We start from the raw sequence: 14,976 nt of genomic DNA, 5'->3' as shown, positions 1-14,976 counted from the left end.
AAGCCTCAAGCCTCTTTATTTTCTACAAGCATCCCCATAAATCACTGGATTATCCTGAGTCTTCTACACTGTGCTTCCTGCATCAACACACGTTGCAAAGATGGAAGGGGACTTCAAAATCCCAAATTCTCAACAGAGTGTATCCTCTCACTTGTCATTCACACAGAAGTGCACATTTTGAGCACATGTGTGCTGCCATGCATTATCTATTTCTCTTTTCCCCCAAAAAAATAATATTTTTAATCAGGACCTCAAAACAGCTCTCAGCCCAAAAGCTTTCAAAAGCAAAATAAACCGACAAAATTTTGGACCACACGGCTTCTGCTTGGCATCACAAACACAAACCTCTTCACTCCTTTTCTACCCCACATTTCAGCTGCCTGGACTACAGTTAGTCCATGAAACAGATTCCTAGGAATTATCTGTATTTCCTCCCCTTTCAGCAGACAGCCTGAGGAGAACAGATGGAGAAGCTGAGGCAGCTTTCAATGACATCAACCATCTCGCCGAGATGTTCAGTAGCTGCACAGTCTGCAGCTTTGGGAGAGGTTAATTTTGGGCCCTCCCAGTCTTTGGGGTCACCTTCTCTGATGGAGACTCACCCAGCAGCTTTTGCAGCACCTGCCCATCATAAAGATCCTCTTCAAGCTGTTTGACAATGATTCTCTCCTCCACCAGCACATCATTAATCCAGTCAATTAGAACCTGCAAGCACAGAAAAAGGAGGCAAATATCTAAAACCAACCAAAATACGTTCCTTTCATTGAAGGCAGTAATCAGGACTATAAAACAAACAAACTGCAAGCATATTTATGTATTTCCAATTTGCAGAGATGAGACCTGAATTAAATATATATATATATATATATATATATAAAATAAAAGCATCCGATTGTCCCCTATTGCTTTTAATTCAGGTCTTGACAATAGGACAAGGCATTTTATCCTCAGCTACTGCAGAATACAAAAGTCCAGAATTAAAATCTTGGTCAAATGGTCTGAAAATAATTTTACTATTTTAACAGTTCCCATATACTGACTACCATAACTACAAAAATAATTCAGTCACCTGTAAAACTGGAATGAGCATAAGGAATCTTTGAAAAGAAAAGGAACTGAGCTAAGTTTCCCAGGTGCCAAAGACAATTATTTCTGAACAGTTACAGGAAAACAAGCCTTGACTGTTTGAAGCTGGTAATTTATTACTTGGAAATTCAAATTATTTTCACAAAAATAACACAGTTCTGTGGGAAGAGACACAACATTAGCTCCTGCTACTTCCTAGGTTCCATAAGAGTATCGCCAATCACAGACATGAAAAATCCATTGACTAGAGCCACCTGAAACAATAAGCTTCATTTAAAGATTCTGTAATCTTTAATTTGCATCATACAAAGTTGGAGATTCTTTAAATTCACTTTCTGATTAAACCCCATATTTCGGGCTCTTCTTGGCAGTTGTGATGGCTAACAATGTTCTGGGATTTTATTATCCAAGAGATCGTGAAAAAAAAGCAAATAAAATATATGCAGGCTTGCCGTGGAAAACACCCACCCTGGGAATGCTAGGGAAAAAGAGCATTTGACTATGTTGGGCACAAGGACATTCAGCCTGGCTGCTGATGTTCATTCAACCTAAAAACCCAAAATAAATCTGGCTAGGCTTAGTGACTGTGAAAAGGTTTACAACCCAAACGTGAAATACTAATGCTTCATGTACCTCTAATCCATGTCTTTAGTACTTCCAAAGCATGCTGAAAATACACAGAGCTGAATGTCAGCTCTAAAAATAGGGGCAGTGTGTAAGTGGCAAGCTTTAGCTGAGTGATTTGGCAAGTACTCAGTCCATGAAAAGCAAGGATGAGCATCTATGCTCACCTAGGTAAATCACCTTTGCCCTCTAAGCTGTCCAGAAGTATTAAAACCTCAATAATAAAAATTACTCTTCCAAAGACCTGTCTTTGAAAATAAAGGTTTTCTGGTAAGTTATTCACTATTCAATATCAGCAACTTGTGTCAGAAGTGATCTTCTCTCACACAGGTACAAGAGGGGAGGCGAGTGAAGATATATGGATACAAAAGGATGAGATCAGCAGCAGCAGCATCATCACCCCATTGCTCCCCTGGGACAAGTCAGCAAAGGATCACCATAGCTGGAAGCCAATGAGAAGCACAATACTATCTTTCACCTCAAAAACTTCACCAGTTATACAGAAAAATCAGTCCTAGATAACAAGATATCATCTAGAAAGAGATTTTTTTAAAGGTGACTGCCTAATTCCATAATTATACAAGCTTGAAACAAGCTTGTATAATTATGAAACAATGGACACCCATTAAAAAAACAATTATGAAACAATGGACACCCATTAAAAAAAAAAAATCAGCTGAAGAAACCAAAACCATAAAAGGTTTAGGTCTTCTGTGAGATTTACAGAACAGACTTTCAAAAATTATCGGAAGCTCAGCAGAAGATATTTAATAATCAGATCCCATTACAGACCTTATGAGAAGAGGCTGGATTTCAAGAAGCCCTCAAAAGCTTTGTTAAAGGAAGTCTCAGGATGCTCAACTATTTGAAACCATTAATAAACATTTTTTTTGTTTGCCCTGTTCTGAATGGTATTGAAGTCAGAATCTAGAAAATGCCAAGGAATTATAAATAGAAGACCAAAATGTAAGATCCAACATCCCATTTCCAAGAGTGCAGATACACAGGAATCACAGTACAGGGTCTTAAAAAGGGAAAACACATACACTATGTGCTAATAAAATGTTTCACAAAAATTTAGCACTGAAAAACTTTAAGTAAAAAGCCTACAAAAAAGACAAAACAGGTCTAGCCTTAATTATTTTAACAGTTTAGTATACCCCAATCAAAGAAAAATATCCCAAAGAACATTCTAACTTCTCTACTATTCAGACTACAACTTCAGCGCCACTAGAAAAAATGAGTTTGCAAAGGAAAAAAAAAAAATCCAGGTGTTTTTTTTCAACAGCTGTTGAAGACTATAAAGTAATGCAATGAAAAAAATCCCAAGCCTTTCTTGATTGTGTCTTAATTAGAAACCTGGAAAAATTTTGCAGCAGAGATTTTTTTCTTTTTCACTTTTACAGAGGAAACACCACATTGCTTATTTGGAACGATGAAGGTGCAGAAATAGTTTCTGACTGCTCACAGAACATCAGCTCTCTCCAGTTCTTTGTGATTTCTCCATCATAAAAATGCAGAAGCAGCAAATAATAAATAACCTGAATGTCTCGAAATTTTAACAGCCTGACTCAGGCATGGTGGTGCTTGGTGGGAAGCAGACAAGAGCTTCTCCTACATGTGAAAAGATGCTTAACCTCAATGTGTCTGGTCTCACACTCCTCTACCCATTCCTTCCTTCCTGTGCTTGCACTTCATACAGCTCAATATTACATTTTGGGCTCATAAAAAGATGCTTTTCTATAGCCTTCCACAATATTTGGGGTTAGTAGCGTGGTTTTAAAATTTTGATATTCTGATGTCCTCACAACTGTGCCTGACATTTCCTGTACCTCTGCACTCATCTAAGGCATTTTTGAACTGGGCCAATCCTCAGACACCTGCACTTGTAGCTGTAAATATTCAGAGTTCAAGGGGATAAGGACCCCACAGTCACCACTGGACAGTAGTGGAAAAAAATGCAAAACTACAACGGTGGGAAAACAGGAAGTCCAGCCACCAAAAACAGCACAGAAAGAAAACCCTGGCTTCAATGACCCACTTCCCCTCAGCTTCTAGGGATATTAGGAAGCAGATACCAAAAGCATGAAACTGGCTTCAGGGCTGAACATAGAAATTAGTAGCAAAAATTCATATTCAGGCCTCGTGGCATCCTGTAAGCAAGGAGAAAGCTTCTTGTTGCCAAAAGCAGATCACAGAGCATTTAGGGAGCTCAGTTTCATCTGGTCACACATGACAAACCATGTCAAAGGACAGTGGCCTTATTTTGGTTCTCTTCACCTCAGTAACTCTAAAAAAAGCCATAAAACCAGAGATGGGAAAAGTCAGTATCTTCCAGGACAGTGAGTGTTTTACTGCAAATAAAAATGTTTACTCTTTTCAGACAGTGTCCAGAGCAGCAGTGTTTGGGTCTGTATAAAGTTTAGATGAGTCTTTTAAAGGCTAGAAGTTGTTGCAGTTATAAGTCAATCTTACAGAAAGCTTTGCAGGGAGAAAACCACCTTACAACTGTAGCTTGCTGCCTGTGATCAAGGCACTTTCAGACAGCACCCAACTCTTGCAAACTGATGTTCTAAAATTTTGCATTCAATTAGCAGAAGCTCTCTCATATTTTTCCTGCTGAAATACAGAAAATGAGTAAATATTGGACAACAAGTAAAAGAAGCTCACATATTTCAGACACTAAAAATAGAGCATTTTGTGAATGCAATATTTATACACACATATAAATAATAGCAGTAACTCATCTTTCTTTCTCTGATCTGAATTTTCAGCTTTAGGTCTGTTCAACCACCTACCAAATTTTCATTACACACAGGGCAAATGAAGTGAGTTAAAAAAAGCTGCTGGCCAGAGAGGGAACTTTGTTGAACACTTCATACTGACAAATTGTGACTATTTTTAGAAAACTGTCCATGGTGATAGCATACAACACTTACAGGCATAATGGTTTTCATATGTGCAAGAAGACTTAAAGCAGGTATTTTCAAATCCCCAAGTAAGCAGCCTTCAACAAGGAGATTCTCTGTATATTTGCTTCACTATGAGAGAGGAATGAGGCTTTTTGTTGTGTTTTTCATCTGCTGATCTCTGTATTACCACAATGCTACACAGTCTGTCCCTCTAGAGTTACAAAGGCTCTGTCAAAATCACTTCCAAATGCCCAATCCACAATGCATGTAATTCCTATGGCATGAGGTTAGCAGAAATTAAACCAACATTTGGTGGAGACAAAGAGGTACTAAAGCAACGTCAGCAGCAGATATTTCTGCTGCTTCTTTGCACTGAGATCCATTTACCCCACTGCATTCAACTGGCAGGACAGAAACACTCAGCATCAGTAAGGGCAAGCTGTTGGCACATCTAACTCTCGTGCTGAAAGAGATCTGGGCTGACCACAATGAAATTGAGTCCCACTGGCAGCTTTGAAAAGGCACCAGGATCTGCTGCTGCTATTGGCACATTCCTGTCTGAGGGGAAAGAGAAAGAAGGAACCACTTGGAACTATAAGAGCCTACATCTATTCAAGTTCCCACTCCTCACTAGTCCATGGAGAGCTTTCCTTTCAGGCTGTGCAGGGCAGACACTTTTCTGCTGGCTAGGTTTCTAAAGAACAGCAATTCTCGTCCAGCACTGGGGCTCTGGAAAATACCATTAACCACCAAAGAACAGAAAACAAGGAATAAATTACTCTCTTTTTTTGCATTATCCAAACTCTATAGGATAACGCAAGTTTTGCCAGCATAATTCAAACCTCCCCTTGGCTTACAGACTGACACCAACACAGTGTTAATTCACACCAATACTGCTGAATCTCTGTAAAAACTCTAACAGCTGAGACGTATGCAAGTTATTAGCAATTACCCGAATTACACAGGCACTCTACAGAACACGTCTCTCCTTCAGGGATGATCCCAAGGAAAAAATCTCCAGTTCCATGCTGGCTCCCTGCACCAGGTGATGCCATTCCATTGGAACCTCTCTCCTTGTACAAATGTGAACTGGCCTAGTGACCCTGAACCTTATTCTGCAATGCACTCAAACATTATCCTCAAGCATTGTTCTGGCCCTGGTTTTCATTCCTCCTGGAAGTTTTCAGATTTTTAATCTGAAAAAAACCCCAAACCTTGCTGGACTACAGCATCTAGGGAAGACTCAAACTCATATTAACCTCAGTAGGAAAATTCATAATTTAAAAGCAATTGCAGTCTCCTTATCAAGTCTCCTGAATCACAGAGTACATCTGGTTCCTCCACTGCAATGACTCTTGTTCAGCTGATAATATCTGCTCCACTAGCAGAGAAACCACATTACATTCCGAGATGGTGATGCAAGACCACTGCACCTTTAAGATTATTAATGGATTCAGGTGCTAACAAAGAAAGAATGTTCAGTCACTTAATTCAAAACCACAACATACTCCCAGTGAATTAGAATAACAGAAATTTGAGCACAGCTCCTTGCTAAGCTCAGACTGATGTGGTTTTGTGATGCTAAACACATTACTGCAGTGGTAATAACAGATCACTGAGCTTGTCTTAAAGATGTATCAGGTAAGCAGTTTGCTGAGGCATTTGCTGAAGCAGTTGACTTTGGGGAAGCACCCAGGGTGTGTGCAGCCAGGGTGCACCAGGTTTCCAGCAGGGAATATGCCCAAGCTCAGCCCCCTCTCATGAAATTATATACACTATCCAAAGTTTTCATAGCCACACAGATATAGCTGGATTGTCATTTCCAACAAACTCATTTTTACAATTATTTTAAAGAAATGAAGTGAAAGTGGTGTAACACCAACACAATACTTTTTTGAAAGAGATCTCACTTGTTCAAGCTCACCATCCTTTCTCTTCATGCTCAAGCTAGCACAATGTTAACCCCAACAACTTTCTGCATAGAAAAGACTTTCCTAAACATCAGTCCTTCAAGAGCAAGCTCTCTGTCATGCCAGGCAGGAACCATGGGCACTGCTGAGCAGGAAGTCTCATGTATCAGCACATCTGGGCACACTGAAGTCTTATGTATCAACACCTAGGGCAGTTGTGTCCAGCGATGAGACAGACTCAGAACCACCCGTCCCTGACCCAGCACATAGGTAAACTGAGGACAGAATGCAGGGCAAGAAGAACCTCAGTTCCAACTTTCCCAGGACACACTTCTGTGCCTTTCTTGTCCCCTAACATTTCAGTCCTACTCTTTCTTCTCCTGTAACCTCACTAGTGCTTTGCAAAGCTCCTTCCCAGCTTTCAGAAACAGAAGGTACCTATATTTTATGCATAGGGACTGCAGATAGACTCAAGCCAAGAACTGATCCTTGCTGTCATCATCACAAAGACAGAAATGGACAGTGGAGCTTAACTCTGTAATTCCATGGGCACCTGACATTCAGCCTTTCCTTGTCCCTCTCATTGTTACTTTTAGCCTTACCTTGTTGTTGACCTTGCTCTCAGTTTTCACAGCTACATTCCAGTAACAAGTTGCCATTCATCAACCGTGTTCTTGGGTGACCAGCTTACAAATTACTCCAGCTCACTAGTTAAAGGTTTGAAGCAGGATCAAGGTCTGATTTCCTACCTTGATCAGCTCCTTGAACTTGGGGTCTTCTTTTGAGTTAGGATCAATCATAGTGCGTTCCTCATTCTCCTCTGTTCAAGTAAGAGGGGAAAACTTAGTGAGATCCACTTCAAATGTGCACTGCTGAAACTGCAACAATTCCACACCATGAAGGGGCTCGTCAGCTGACCGAGAAATGGCAGTGCCTACTCATCCCCTTAGCCAGGGGATGTCCAATGACCCCAGTGTCAGGCAGTTTTAGAGACACACAGAAAGACAGCACAGCACCACTTCCCTAAACCAGGATTGTCTCCCCTGATCTTCCCCAGCTCTATGCAGAATGCTTCAGGAAAATCCCTGTCCTCACGTGGGGCACACCATAGTAACACTCCTTCTCCTCAGTTTGACTTTAACTTCTAATTGAAAACACCTGTCCCAAATTGCAGCACCTGGGAGAACAGAATGAGCTAAATGCACTACACTAGTGCATTAAGTTATCAGTGCAGCTGCTGAGATTTGGGCTGAGAGTTTGTGCCTCCACCCTCTTGTTCCCCAAAACTTGGTCACACAAGTACTCCTTGTACTTGAGGAGTGCAGAAACTCCTCAGCCTTTGATTAAGCTTATGAAATAAAATTACCCCACTTTGTATCAGCTGTGCTGGTGCATGGGGGAAGAACATAAAATAGATTTCACAGGTATAAAGTCTTCTATTTCTTCTGCTGATGAGATGTGCGAGAAGTGCTCTCTAATGGCCAGAAGGCAGGCCATATACAATCCAGTTTTCCTATTGCTTTCTTTCTTCCTATCAGGACAACAAAGTTTTGGCATCACCCTTGGTCAGGCCATTGTGACACTGCTCAGCGAACCCCTAAAACCTGGCAGTGACCAGTCTACAGTGACTTCCCATTGCAGAGCCAGACCTTGCTGCTGTCAGATGGGAAACATGACACATCCTGGACACAAGACTGACTACACGGTATTTAGTAACCAGTATCTGACTGGTTACTGTAGACCTCACCCCCACATTTTGGGGTCAGTATTTTCCAGGGCTCTTCATTTTTATCAAAAAATAAGACCACGCTACCTAAACACACTAGAAAAATTTTCACAAACCAATGAATAAAACATGAATTTTTTTTGCTGCCTTTTTTCCCACCCCATTCCTTTACTTCCTCATTACTGCCTCTGGTGAGTCAGGCAGTCCATCATAAGGAAGTGACACCCACTACACACCCAAAACACTAACCCTGAACAGGACTTGACCAACAACAGAACATGATATACCACAAAACTCGTGGTGATCATGTCTTTGCAGGATAGGCCTGCATCTTCTAAAGACATACCCAGCTTTAACGGTATCCAGAAGAAATCACTGGAGACACTCCTGGTCCAGACATATCAACACAGACCAACACTTCACCCACATCTTAGGAAAGAAGTTCTTCGCATTTCCTACTACTCTCCTAATGAGAAAATTCCAATGAATAACACTTTCTCAGCTTAATTTACTATTTTATTTATCCTGATGTTTGATTTACTCTTTCACAATTAGCTTGCTTCAACTAATTGTGTAGATTAAGAGACATGTGGCCCGGAAAGACAAAAGTTGTTTATTTCAACAAGTTTTAACACTTTTTGCTATTAAATTATGCTGTTTCTCTTGTAGGGACTCAGAGTGAGGGAATGGGGATGGACACGGGAGAGAGTCCATAAACTACCTCGCTTGGCACTGCTTTTCAAACTCCATTTATCCTTTTTAATTTCTAGTCTACAAGTAACATGCAGCCTTTTTCAACTGTCACTTCCAATCCTCTCAGCTCCAATGGACAATCTGCATTCAGCACTGAAGCAATGATGTGGGGGCCACAGTGGCCCCCTTCCCAAACCATCCCTGCAGCACGAAACTTTACCTAATAGTGTGTCTTCTGGATGGATGTCCACAGTGCTTGGGTTCATTGGGGCATTGATGGCATTTTTACCTTCTTCTTGGAGGTCACTCACTGGGTGGAAGAAAAAAAAACAACAGAAGGAGTGTAATAAATGCAGAGTTGGTGTATACATAGGGGTTGGGGACAGTTCATAATAACACAACATCTGCTAGATCCATTTCAGAACAGGACCACAGTTTATGGCATGAAGAACTGCAGCCACAGTGGAAAATAAAATCCAAGTAACATCCTTTTATAGCTTCCTATTAAACAGAGCTACCACAGAAGTGGCTGGTGGCTGGAAACTTCTAGCAAGAAAACCAATTCTGTGGTAAGAACAAGCTTGGAGTGTTCGTTTCTCCAGAAGGAAGGGGTGTGAGCTTTGCCTGCAAGATGGCCCCACCCTAGAGCAGACATCAAACTGTAAAAACAAACCCCTTTTCTTACAGCACGACCACTTATCACCACCCTTTCCAGCTGCAGAACATACAACTTGTTTAGCCTTGTTATATCCTCAGAGAATCCCAGGCAGACCCACCAAATAGAGATGAAAATGTATTTAATTCCAGCGTTGTCACTAGATAAAATAGATGTGCCATGATGTGGTGAACACAAATTGGAATTTTTTTACTTCAAGCTGTCCCAAACTTATAACTCTCATTGGGAAGCTCAGCAAAGCACGCTTCATAAATAAAATTGATATTAAAATACTTCCCTGTATCCTGCCATTAGGAAGGAACTAAAACTGAGGACAAACACTGAATCGTTCTTCAGTGTTTTCCCAGAGCTTGTCAGTAAGAAAAGCACCAGCACTGCTGTAACACTTTCACACCCTCCAAGGCACATCTCCCATTAAACTCAGATGACATTAATTACAAGGCATGAAACCACAACAGCCTCATATTTTCAGTGACAGTTCAGTGCATAAGCATGAACTAAAATGACTTGCAGCAGCATTTGTGGTAGTGTAGTCTCCTTTGGGAGGGGTCCCACACTCTTTTCAGGGAAAGAAAGGACTTTGAAATAAATAAGGTTTGCTGGCAAACTTTTCTCAGGAAAGAAAAGGAGGAACAGTTAAATAATGGTCACAGTATCCCTGCAAGCTCTCCCCTTCAAGAGCAGCCATTATTCCCCTTTCCCACTGAAAAAGCATTCCACAGGCTTAACATTAGCATGCAGTCTGTGAAGGTTACAAAACCCTGCATAAGGACTTGCTGTTTTCCTGCCCCGTAGAAGTGGAAAAGACAGAGATCCTACTGCCACAGAGGAAGACAGGGAAGAAGAATACACTGCAACCCCCACTCCTTCCTTCACAGAAAATTGAAACAGGTGCTTAAACAAGATCTCACATTTCTTAATTGCAGTTTCAAGAGGTTACTTAATTCTGGTTAACAGCATGGTACTGATCACCACTGCAATTCTCATTATGGAATGCAAGCAACAAACCCCAGTCTTGTATTTTGTGACATGATGGTTTATGCCCCATGGTTCCCCACTGCAAACAGAACACAACATCCTCAGGCAAAGATTTCCCCTCCTGAACAAAGATGGTAGTACAGAAATTCTTAAGTTCCCCTTTTCAGCATTCCTTCTCATTTTCTTGAAAAAGTCCACAAACAAAAAAGTCAGGGAGCAAGAAGGCCTCATACAACAGATCACACCAGCTCTAACAACACGCCTTACCCAGCCCTGTTTGCATTATTCCCAACTGGATCTTTCTCACCCCGACAACTCCTACATTGTGATGCTGCCAGGAGGCACAAGACAATTCATGTGAAAACTGAAGTTTGATTTTTAAAACCCTGCTAGACTATAAATGTCCAAACTTCAATTAAGTCAGACTTATTTAGGAACTATGAGCCTTATTTCTAGATGCAGCACTCTTCATTATCACAACAGTGCTGTCATTCTGGGAATGCTAAGTGTTCAGTGAGTTCAGGTCGTCACTGTTCCCAGTGCTCTGCAAAAGCAGAGGAGAGCTGCTAAGTTCCTCTGGGCAGTGAATGCATGGCACAGTGTATGTATATGAAGAAAAACAATGCATACATTTCAAGCCAGAATACTTCTAAATGCAGCTAAACTAGATTTATTCCCAAAAGTTCAAATACGGTGATGCACTTATGCTTTTATTTTAATATAAAAATTATCTCTGCTCTTCCTAATGAAAATATCTAGTTTCTGAGCAATTTACTAAAATGGAAGAAAACATTAATGCAAATGTGTGTATTAAGCCCCCATCCCTCATGACATGAAGAACCACACAAAACCTTCATACTTGTCTTCAGACCGTGTGCAGCTGTGCCAGATCCCATGGGACCAAGACATCCTCTTTCACCTCTGCCAGCAAAGCAAGGCTCTGCTAACAGAAAGCTTCCCAAAGCTGCCTCCCAGGGACAGCCCAGCACACCAGGTCCTCATGAAGAGATTCCTTCCACAGAGGAAGTGTTTCCTACCTCCCTTTTTGCGCCTCCTGCACAGCAGTCCAGCCATCCTGGCCCCAGCAGCAAGGACAGGTCACAGACAGAGCCCATGGGATGTCTGAATGCTGACAGAGTGTCAGCAACTGGATAAGGCACTGCCACCTCCAGACTGCCAAATGCCCCTAATTTGGGCACGGTGACATGGGAGAAGGCACTAAGATCAGCTCCCAGCTGCCAGGGACAGGGGCCAGGAAGGAGGACACAGCACTTGGCCATGGTCCCAGCCAGAAATCCCTCCCTGTCCCAAGAGAGCCCAGCACCTGCCTTGGCCCACCCAGGCTGCCTAAGGGCAGGAACCTAGGGATAATGTTTGATGTGCATGGAGATTTCCAAGCAAGTCATCTGCACCTTCTGGTCAAGGCACATCTGGGTTTCCACAGCTTGCCCCAAGGGACACACAGGTTCCCAGAGGTGGCATGCAGACAGGCACCTGCATTCAGAAACACAAATTTTCCAGGGTATTCCCCACGCATGCAACACTCCAGAAGCCTTTCACACTGCACTGGAACAATGTTGAGGACTTTTTCCTTGCTCATGGCCCGAAGTATTCACTTATCACTGCTGAGCAAAGAAACAGAAGCAGGAAAGGAAACAGAGAGTCACAATGCTGGAAAGAAAAGAGAACCCACAAATGAGCAAGCTGAGGCAGTTAATAATCAGGATGGAGCAACAGGTACATTCCTGAGAACTCAACAGGTATTTTAATGCAAATTTACAACAAAGAATGGCTTTCAGCCCATGCCTTCAGAAACCGAAAGGTACTGTAGAAGATTATGGATATTAAAAGATTAGCAAGTACCAGCAGCAGTGGCTTTGCTATGAGGTTTATACCAGAGCTGTCCATGCAAGAGGCATTGACTGCAGAGCAGAGCTGTGCTTGCACAAGTTATAGTCATGATAGGTCCCACATGAGGTATTACTGCTCCTTGCCTGCCCAGTCACAGAGCTCCTTCTCTTCCCCATCTCTTCCCCACAGGGAGCAGCTTCCCCTGTGGTCATGGCACACACAGGTCTTTTGCTCCCTACCCCATGCTAGTGAAAAACAGTAACTTTTTCTAAAGCCTGATCATTCCATTTCAGAGACCAGTCACAACAAACGTGCAGCACGAAGGGGTAGGACATTGAGAACAGGCTGAAGGAGCACAGCTTAGTCCAGGCTGGCTTTCAGCAAAAACCCTATGTTTTCCCCTAAACTAGAAATTTAAATTCACATGAAAAGGTCAACGCTCTAATGGTCCCCAGAAAAGCAGCTGGAAAGAAAAGAGAACCCACAAATGCTCTGTTTGCTCATTGTGGGTTCCTGGAAGCCCTGCAATATTGTTGACAACCCCCTGGCAGTATCAGTAGTCAACATGATTAAGTCACACTGGAAGCTGTGCTGGCCTTTCAAACAAATTAATAGAATGATCTGATCACACACACACACGGAACACAGCACCAGATCTGTAAGCCAAGCAGGCTGTCTCAGACATGGGATTACAGGCAAGCTGCACGTAGCACAAACAATTAGCTACAGAAAGTTGGAGGTACCACCAGAGCTGTCAAGGATTTCCCAAAATCCAAGAGATGGCCTTTAAAGCAGGAGCACTATAAAAAGATGTCCCAGTTTTCTCCTTTTTAAAAGAAAGTCAACTGATATCAACAGCTTTCTACCTTCACTCTTAATTTTAGTGTAATTTTAAAAGGTAACAGCAACAGCCCAGGTCACTTCAGTCTTTGCTATTCACAGCCTTGTTATTAAAAATTTGACCACAAGTCCCTGCATCTTACAAAAACAGATGGAAAATTCTACTTAATTTTAGCTCTGGTTATTTCTGACTGCAAGGCTAAATCCCAGCCTGCAGAAAGCAGCAGCTGTTCTGACACCAATCCCAGTGTTCCTATACTTCCCTTTGCATTCAGCCAGTGCCCAGCTGGCTCAGCAGTGCTGCCTGACCACAACTTTTACATGATGCACTTCCATCTCTTGATTCAATCCTAACTTTGGAAGCTATCAGGCTGCTTTTGAGGTCCTTGGATGATGATGGTCCCTGCAGATGATCTGTCCAGGTAACTTTGTCCTCCTCTCTGGTGGGAGTAGCACACAGACAGCAAATTTGCAATGCCCAAGTAACTCAAACTGTACAGGAAGCTGCCTTCCTGCCCTCAAGTTCTTACTGCTTCCCAAGTTTCTTCCTTCAAACCAGAGACAAAACTGTGACCAGCTGCACTCTTTCAGACAGCAACTCACCTGTCTGCATTCATATCCTTATAGTCCAGATCACCATGTGCAAAATAGAAAGCCCATATTCAGGACCATTCTTGGACCTTTCAGAGCAGCAACATAACCCTCATTCTCTCACATCTCAGAGGAGAATGTGGATACAGGGCAAATCCCCCTGGTTAAGCAGCAAACCATTGCATAAAATATAAGGTATCAGCTTGTTTCCATCTTATTACTAAGGTTTCATACCCTCTTGGTGATTTCTCATGGGCAGCTCCTCACAGCACTGACTCCTTCTTCTTCTCAGCATAGCCAACAAACTCCATCTAACTTCTCCACCAGCCAACCTACTCTTTTACAATACCCATCCTAATTGGATCTAGCTGTGGCCTATTAAGGGCAGGCCTGTTCCTAATTCTTGATAATTAGCACAGCTGTAACTCCTCAGGGGTGAGATTACCTTCATCACTATCTCTATTTTCCTACATTCCACCCACCCACATCAGCTGGAGTTCCTGCTTTCCATGGGGGAGGTCAGACCAGAAGGCAACAAGTCCCTGAACACTGCAGTGCTAACCTCTTCATTTGCTCCTCTGCCTATCACAGATTAACACAGGCAGCCATGCCCACAACTACATTTCCACCTGACAGCCAAAACTCTTACAAAAAGTTGTCTTGAAACCTGCAAGCTTTCTAGGCCCATTTAACAAAAGGTAGTTTTGCTAAATCTCGTATTTTCTAAGAAAAACTTAAAAACTGAAAGGTTTCAAACCCAGGCCCAAACATGCTGCTACACTGCACTCTTTTCTAGAGACAAACCACATACAGCTCAGACTACTGATCACATTTACAAAAGGCCCTGAGATCTTTTCATAGAGGCTGAAGGAAAAAGACAAAGTGGCCATTAACTATAATAGAGAATTAATAATTCCACGCAGATCAAAGGCAAAGACTTGACCGAATGCACATAAAGGCACTGTATCAAGGGACTGCATTCAAAGCAGGACTGTGGTAATAAAACAGATTATTTATATACCTCAGCATGCAAGACACTTGCAATGGCCAGACCCATAAAGAAATGGGAAGGTGTAAAAGAAAAGGGAA

At 42.1% G+C, this 14,976-nt stretch overlaps 1 protein-coding gene across 4 annotated transcripts in view; it reads right to left on the bottom strand.

Moving 5' to 3' along the window:
* PARVB (parvin beta) overlaps window positions 1-14,976 on the bottom strand; it is a 51,657-nt gene that overhangs the window by 22,267 nt on the left and 14,414 nt on the right. For 3 of the 4 annotated variants that reach the window (XM_041426802.1, XM_041426804.1, XM_041426805.1), the window contains exons 2-4: window positions 9,172-9,261; window positions 7,282-7,352; window positions 603-705 (exon numbers count right to left, since the gene is read on the bottom strand). In XM_041426802.1, coding sequence (XP_041282736.1) covers window positions 603-705; window positions 7,282-7,352; window positions 9,172-9,261 — 264 coding nt within the window. Of the gene's footprint in view, window positions 1-602; window positions 706-7,281; window positions 7,353-9,171; window positions 9,262-11,642; window positions 11,766-14,976 lie in introns of those variants that run through there. The other variant, XM_041426803.1, reaches the window with a different exon arrangement.

The sequence above is a fragment of the Onychostruthus taczanowskii genome, unplaced genomic scaffold (genome assembly GCF_017590055.1).
Source record: "Onychostruthus taczanowskii isolate IOZ18803 unplaced genomic scaffold, ASM1759005v1 scaffold95, whole genome shotgun sequence".
In the NCBI taxonomy this organism is placed as follows: Eukaryota; Metazoa; Chordata; class Aves; order Passeriformes; family Passeridae; genus Onychostruthus; species Onychostruthus taczanowskii.
The sequence above is the reverse complement of the archived record's forward strand: the minus strand, read 5'-3'. Positions and strand labels throughout refer to the sequence as shown.